Here is an 8,086-nt window from a genome sequence, read left to right as displayed (position 1 = left end):
AGACCAATAGAAACCAAAGTGTCTCTACTGTAGCGGATTTGTGTGTTTTGCATGATGCCCATGCAAGATTATCGCAGATATAGCAAAAGTGACGAAAAACTGCAAAAAGTGATTATGCATAATTTGGCCACCAGAGGGCACCCTGCCATCTGCTGTTGGCAACGTGTTTGCTAATAAAAGCAGACAGCGTGACCAAGTTCATAAATAAACGAGAAATCTGTTTTATAAGCAGAAAAAACCCCTCTTAGCTGATATATAGTAATATCTGGCTCCTTAAAAACTATGATGAGATGAAACACCTAAGTGATCAGCAGATAATTAGCACTGCATGTGTTGTTGTAATCACAAAGTAAATATCTGAGGTTGGAGATCCTTCAGGGTAGAAAAAAATCAATTTCTCCTTTTGTCAGTGTTACCTTGGACTCCACGTCCTCACTGATCGCCTTGATCTTCTTTTTAATTTCATCGACTAGCAGGTTGAGTTGATTCTTGACAAACTCCAGCCGATCCATCTGATACTCTCTGTCCTCCAGTGCCGCCACTCTGAAGACCCCCACCCCCCAAACAGGAAATGCTGTCACACATGCAAACTAGCAGGTAAATAACTTGACAGTAAAACGTTGATTAGACCTGCACAGCAGAAAGAAGCAAAACAAAAAAAAACACATGTTGACAACTCAAATGATCACATAATTTTTCAGCATGCTGATGTTTTATCTCTAGAAACCCTTCAGCTGGAGGAAGATCAGACATTATAAGTAAAGAAAACGTAGTGGGCGCTCACCTCTTCTCCGCGGCCTCGATGTGGATGGCATCCATTATGCTCTTGACTTGTTCTGTGATCTGCTTGGCCCTGATAGTGTGCTGCTCAAACTTTGTTTTCACTGCTGACTGCGAGATACACTCCTGCGAGGCCATAACACACAAGTTACTGTGACATTTACTGTGGCTGCTGCTGGACGCCGTGCGGGAACTTGCACGCCACCAGGGACGAATGTAGGACAAGATAAACACCTGCTACGTTTGACTTAAAAGAAGAAGAAAAGAAATGGAAACACAGGTGTGGAAACGACAGCAGCAGAGTGCGTATCTTGTGTCATGCAGCCCACATTTGGTCACAGTAGTGTGTTGGTGATCTCACAACAAAATTAAGAAATAAAAATCAACATATTAAGTGAATTTAAACACAAACGCAACAGAATGAAGGAGGAAGTGCAACATAGATAAGTAGGAATTTTATGTCATGTTGGGATTTAAAGTAGCTGTTCTTCATTTTAAGTTAAGTAAAGAGTATCGCGATGACTTACTGGAAACAGATTCCTGACCCTGACAGAAGCAGCTCTCTAACGATATAGTAAATCTACATCATCAGAACTGTGCTTTCTTTGTTTTTCTCACAGAGCACTTTTTGTTTCCCCTTTTCCAGCTGTATGATGATTTGTCTGATATGCTCTCTTCCAAACAATTCCTCCTTTATTGGGCTATTTCAGGTGTAAAGGAGGAGGAGAAGTGTATGCTAACTTGCTAACTGCTTACTTTAACATTTTCCTATGTTGGATGTAATCTGATGTTCCAGCATGCATCACTAACAACCCCAACAGCCAGACCAAGCTGCCAGTGAAGCCAAATGTCTCTTATTCTATGTGCTTTTATTCCCAGGATCTATACAGTAAAATACAACAAAAAACAAAATACCACAATAAGATGCAAAATAAATAAAAAAAAATAAAAAAAAGCAGCAATAGAAAACTCAATGAAAAAAATGTGGAATAAAACAAACGGCTGCCCTCACCTAAGTGAATCTAGATTTCAGCAATGAAGACGCAGGTTGATGTAAAAAAGGCGCAGCGAGTGGACGGCTCTGCGGGAGTCAAAGTCTGAGCAGCTGGCTGCTTCTGTCAGCTGTTACTGCTCGAGGGAAGACTCACGCCGACTCTTGGTTTGTTTGTTTTTAAACATCGAAACACACAGACTACTACTACTTTGAGCTGGCAAAGGAACATCTGAAGATTTCTTATTTATTCCACAAATGTTAGCAGACTTATGCAACAAGCTAAGTTCTGCTTCTTGTAGAGCAGCCACTCTTTTCTTCTCCTGCTCACAATGAATGAGGAAACAATCTCAGTTAGCTTAGCGGTGAGTTCCCTTCTTTCTTCAGCCGTAATTTCTGACGATGCGCTAACTGCAGCTCTCAGCAGGCATCCATGCAACCTAACATTTCTTTGAATCCTATATTTGTAACGACTGAAACATCCATCCAACACTCAGTTTGTTAGTAAACATTGGAATATACGCTTCAATGTATTCATTTTCCTAAACGCACACAAACACACCTCAAACCTCCTTTCAAAGCACTGAAACTCCTTCAGTCTCTCCTGGAAGCCCTCAGCAAGAGCGCCACCTGTTGGACAATTTAATCACATTAGAAAGATCATAAAGTTCTGAACATGACTGCAAAAATGCATGCGTACAATACTTTGACTCACATCGGATGTAAACATCTAAACCTCTAATTTAATATTCATTCATAGTTCTGCTTTATATTGATATCAAGGCTTCTGCGTAACACTGGTGAACACACGTGTATGAAATCTGGGTAGTACACTTTGTTAGTCCGACCTTCCCTGTATCCTCACCTGTTTCAGGCATGCCTTGTGCACGCTGCATACGGGAATTGAGCACCTCCTTTGCAGAGACAAAGAAAATGTGGTCGGGTGCCTTATCACTGTCCAAAACTTTGAGCTCATCCACCAAGAAGTTCACACAACGGTCTGTGTGCTGCTTCCTCACCTGAAAAAGAAGACACGCCACCTTCACGTATGAGTTTTTTTACATTATGTATTCTCAAAGTAACAATCTCTTTCATTGGAGGCTGATGACACAGCAATCCCATACTCACGTCCTCCATGTATTCTGGTTCATTTGCTGAGGCGTCCCAGCGATTGTTGAGGATGAAGATGTTCGGCTTTGAAAGACGCTCATTCACTTTGTGGAAAAAGTGCTTTTCCTAGAAGCAAAGAAGTTAAAGGACAGTCTGAGTAGTGCAGAACAGTAAAGACAGGAAGTCATTTCTTTCTTTCCAAAAAAAAGCTCCTGCTTGATTTGACAGGGTGCAGACTGCAGGGGTAAAAATCCTCACGGTTTGCACACTTATGCAGAAATGGTAGCTTTATGTTTGCTACTCAGCCATCAAAGTTATTTACATAAATCCTCGATTTATATCTACAGAAAAGCCCAGAGTGGAATGCAAGTCTGCTTTGCCTTTAAGAACTGCAGCTGCGCTAAAGATCTCTGTGACTGGCTGTGTTTAGCTTCACGCTGCATGAATGTGCAGACAGAAAGAAGAGTGGGGTCTGTTTGTGGTCGGGCATAAACACTGGCTGGTTGCACTCTTATCAGCTCAGCATAGAGAACATCCACACGGCCCCTCTGGCACTCACAGAACTGGAAACTTGGAGTTCTTTAGCCGTCAGAATTGTTGTCTGAAGACCAACAAGGATACCCAATGGATTTACTTTGCCCAATGGATCATCACGGCCTTGCCGTATTGGTCCATTTGATCGACCTTTGTTGTTATTATTTATTTTATTTTCAGTCGTTACAGATGGGACAGACATGACTGAGGGATAGGAAAGGGAGAAAGAAAGATGAAGGAAAAGAAAAACAGAAGGGAAGCGGGACAGTGAGAAAGGGCACTTAAAAAGAGAAAGAAGAAAAAAAATCTCCTGGATCAGCTGTTGAGAGGAAAAAGAGAAAACAAGCAAAAAAAAAAAAAAGCAACATACTAAACACAACACCATCACGTTAATCTAGCCAAGTGTAAACAGCAGTAAATACTAAATATTGAATGTTGTTGCAGCACATAGGACCGACAGTGCACAATGTGCTTGGAAATAGCAGCCAATAGATGTGTAGTTTGTGTCTATGAACAGTGAACACCTGCATGCACACCTGTGTGGATCAGCGCGCTTGTATTCAAAAGGTTTCCCCATGTAACGGTCTGCTAGAGGATGTAGAGAGCCATAGCCCCATCCCCCAAGGCATGAAGCAGGCATGGAAGAGATCCAGGCCCCAGACATCCAGAGGCCCCAGAGTACGAGAATCCAAGGAGGACCACTGGAGTGTGGGAAGAGCTGAGGAGAGCCCCAGATGAGGGGTCACCCAGTAGCCACGGAGCAGAAGCCAGAGGGGGCTGCAGTGGCGTGCCCGCCGGCTCTGCCGGCAGCCAGCTGTGCCAGAGTGAACCGAGCCGCAGGCCCAGAGGCCGGAGGCCCCCCTTTGCCCCGGAAGAGACCTGACCGACCAACAGGCACCAGGCCCCGCCAAGTAGTCACCGGGAGTGAGCTGGTACATGCCTGAGCGCCCAGCCCCGGACACCAAGAACCACCAACGCACCGACCCCTGAGGGCATCAGTTACCGGCAGGGAGTGTGGTGAGGGGAGATAGGCCTTTGGAGGACACCATCCACTTAAATTAAAAACTTAGAGGCTTATAGAGCAATGACGGGTGACAACGGGCCGACGGACACAGCGACCCTATCATCTAATAGCTATCAATATATGCATTAATATACATTTAAATTTTCTTTGCAAGCTCCTTTGAATACATTTAAACAAGTAACTGACAAAGAAAGAGCAGATAAAAGATCAGTAACTAACAAGCCTAATAATGGTTTTAATGACTGACACAAGCATATAGGCAATCTGAAAAAAGCTGACTAGACAGATCAGATAAGATGACAGGTGCTGGCAATACGATGACAAAATTCAGAGCTGAATTACAAGCGGGAACAATGAGGGAATTTCTTTGATCAATCCTTAAGTGAGTGGCGCTCACCCATGGAGCTGTTTCGATGATTTAAAACGTTATCCGGCCTTTTCCCCAGCTCGGGTTATTCCCTATCTACGCATGAAAGTGCCGCTGCAACTAATTATTGAAACAGAGTGACACCAGGACAGCAGCCAATCATGAGTTTGATGTGTGTGAGACACTTTACCGTGTTCATGAGTGTAGACTCCGAGTTTGCCACCAGCACAAAAACATCAGCATCCAGGCAAAACTTGTCTATCCAGCTGTCCAGCTCTAACGTGACGTCTGTTCCGGGGCTGGAAGTCAGAAGGGAGGTCAAATACACCAAATGTACGAGATAGGTGGACTTTTCAGATGCGAAGATCTGATCCTGTTACCTGTCTACAAGCACCAGGTCATCTCGCAGCAGAGCACATTTTGTCTTTGGCCAGAAGACACGTACTAGGCAGCCAGCATCCAGGCTTTCATCCATGAGAAGCGCGTGAGCCAGCTGGTTCACGGTCTGCAGACAGGGAGGAAATCCACTGATCTTAGGAATATTTACACAAAAAGTTTATAGTAATGCAAATGAAAATTATAGCACATTTTGCAGCCACCAAAATGTGTTAAAAACCACCGAAGGGTGCTGAATTGTCCCAAGAATCCATCAGAGTGTGAGAGAGTGTGTTAACAAAGCACCTTAGGTCTGTATGACTGGAAGAAAAGTGGCTTGTAGTGAAAAGTGCTTTGAGTGCTTGATTCGAGTAGAAGCGCATTATTTATAAATATGAGTAAATTTACCACTTAGAAACCCACCTAGCTTTAATCACTTGAGTTATAACACGTAAAAACACCGGACTGATTATTAGGAAGGTGAGACGAAGCCGCTCAGCTCCACACAGTAAACAAGACTGTAGGGTCTCCTTTAAATTTCAGACACCTGACACTGCAGTAAACAGCCTGCCTTCATGTCACATGTTCTTACATGGCTACAAGTTCAGCCTTTGCCCAGTTCAATTTGCATTCAACTGACTATTTACGTGGCTGTAGCTCACGAGGTAGAGCAAGCCATCGACTACCTGAAAGGTTTGTGGTTCAATCCCTGGCTGCTCCACTCTGCATGCTTGCAGACACATCGGAGTATGAATGTGTGTGAAGTTAGACAGAAAGCACTTACACAGAAATAAGTGCTGGTGTGAAAGCGCCATAGAAGAACCAGTCCATTTAGCTACTCAAGTGCTACATTTATCTGCAACTGTGAAAAACCAACAAGAATAAGAATGTATAGTATGATAGAAAGAGCGGCAAGCAGTGTGAGCAGATGCTCTGATTAACGACCACGGTGGCATTCTGGTGCGTGTGTTCACATAAACTTTGTCCTCGGTTTCTCTGGAGGGGATCAGCTGCACATAATTACTAGACAGAGCTCGCAAACTTCCAAAAACATTCTGCTGCCTCTGAATTAAACTTACCTTGACACTCTTCTTTTCATCTGAGCCGTCTGTCTTGAGGTAGGCCTTATCGTCATCGGTGCCCTCCACACTCAAGAAGCAGTTGGTGGTGTGGCCGATACCACTTGGCAGCACTCGATCCCTCAGCATGGCATTAATCACTGTGCTTTTACCATTACTGGTCCTGAGATCAACAAACAGATTCTTTACTTACTTATTTAACCTTTATTCACACAGGCGGTCCCACTGACACTCGAGGTCTCATTTGCAAGTGAGACCTGTTGTTGCTCAGTGTGCTCATAATTTTAAAAACTCATAAAGAAATGAAAGTGTTATGTACAAAGTTCCTGTTATTTTCAGCTAGTCCAGCTGCTGTATGGTGCAATTTATTGCCATCTGACTGAATTACTTGAATATAGGACATGCTTGTTTTGCTGTAACACATTAGTTTCACGGTCAGGTAACTACTCGAGGCACGTGACTCATAGTTAAAGAAAATGAAAGTAAAGACACACCTCTCCACACAACAGGGAAAAGAGTGCTTTACATTCCCACGACTGAGAGCGTCACAAAAAAAAAACCCACTCTGGAAAATACCATTTAAGAATAGCACCGCTTTTGGTAGAGCATGTGTAAAGCATCATGGTTATTATAGTTCAACGAAAGTAAACATAAAAAGTAAAACTGGATGTGAAAACACCTCATTACACCGTTTATATTGTAATACCTGTTCTGATCTTCTTAAATCTCACAAACACATAACTGAAGTAAACCGATAATAAAAACGTTTTATTAATAAAATGTCATTAAATAAAAATAAATCTGGTCAACAGGTAGACTAACCTGCCAAAAAAGGCCACTTTCATGTGCCTGCGTGCCAGCACCTCCTTGATGACAGCCAGTTTGTCTCTATATGCCTTAATCTGCTTCTTCTGATCCTGAGTTGCGATGTTCTCCAAAACGTTATTCCCGCTGATGTCTGTCAGCACAAAAACACAGCATGAAGAAAAGCAAGTGCTGTGCGCCTCCTGCACCAACACTCCTGATTGACAAGAAGTCGGTGTTAGAAGCTCCCAGGCAAACTTCTCTCACCTTCCACAAACTCTGAAGTCTCCTTCACGTAGTGGAGTAGCTGCTCGAACACATCGCTTATAGTCTTCTTGGCCACAACAAAGTGCTTGAGAGGGGAAAACTCGCCCCGGGCCGAGTCTGTCCGTCTGAGTGGAGGCGCCGCAGCCATGCTGGTCAATCTGAAACCGGAGGCGTCAGCAAGGACAAACACACTCGTATCAGCGGGCACGAACAACACCGCAAACACAGTTTGGATCGAGCCGAAACACTTCTGTTGATCTTAATATTACAGTTACATAACTTAAGTATCAAACTGCAGTGGATGGAAGATGGATTGTTTATTAAAAGTGTTTTAGCAAAGTTATCGAACAAGAGTTAGCAGTGACGCCGTGCATCTTCCTACACATTGCTACACACGGTGTTCAGATAGGTAGCTGTACACACATATGTCCGGCTTTTCTCGGTTAGTTATTAGCAGCTGTCACACTTGAAAATCTCTCACGGTGAGTGCTGTCCTGGAGGCTAACCGATTAAGCTAGGTCATGTTACAGGCAGCCGTAAGCTAGCATTAGCCCCGGCGCTACTTTTTTTCCTCACCGCTGTCCAAAGAGAGCCCGCGTCCTCTTCTCATAACACAAATAATATAGATCCGGGTGGACAATGCAGAGATCTCCTTTGCTTACTGGAAGATTGATTGCTGTCAGACTGGCCCGTGTGTTCACTGTAATGTCACAGCGCCAAGTTAGTTAGAGGAAGAAGTATGCTTCCGAAACAAC

At 43.6% G+C, this 8,086-nt stretch overlaps 1 protein-coding gene across 1 annotated transcript in view; it reads right to left on the bottom strand.

Moving 5' to 3' along the window:
• Positions 1-8,086, bottom strand: part of mfn1b (mitofusin 1b) — a 17,929-nt gene extending 9,843 nt beyond the window's left edge. Inside the window, exons 1-11 of the mRNA XM_005746734.1 lie at positions 7,908-8,086; positions 7,332-7,489; positions 7,083-7,218; positions 6,261-6,423; positions 5,187-5,311; positions 4,997-5,105; positions 2,900-3,007; positions 2,637-2,790; positions 2,334-2,401; positions 785-906; positions 417-543 (exon numbers count right to left, since the gene is read on the bottom strand). Of these exons, the coding sequence (XP_005746791.1) occupies positions 417-543; positions 785-906; positions 2,334-2,401; positions 2,637-2,790; positions 2,900-3,007; positions 4,997-5,105; positions 5,187-5,311; positions 6,261-6,423; positions 7,083-7,218; positions 7,332-7,479 (1,260 nt within the window). The 5' untranslated portion in view covers positions 7,480-7,489; positions 7,908-8,086. The remainder of the gene's footprint in view (positions 1-416; positions 544-784; positions 907-2,333; positions 2,402-2,636; positions 2,791-2,899; positions 3,008-4,996; positions 5,106-5,186; positions 5,312-6,260; positions 6,424-7,082; positions 7,219-7,331; positions 7,490-7,907) is intronic.

The sequence above is a fragment of the Pundamilia nyererei genome, unplaced genomic scaffold, assembly GCF_000239375.1.
Source record: "Pundamilia nyererei isolate P.nyererei 1_Seehausen unplaced genomic scaffold, PunNye1.0 scaffold00183, whole genome shotgun sequence".
Classification (NCBI taxonomy): Eukaryota; Metazoa; Chordata; class Actinopteri; order Cichliformes; family Cichlidae; genus Pundamilia; species Pundamilia nyererei.
This window is presented reverse-complemented; position numbering and strand designations above follow the sequence as displayed.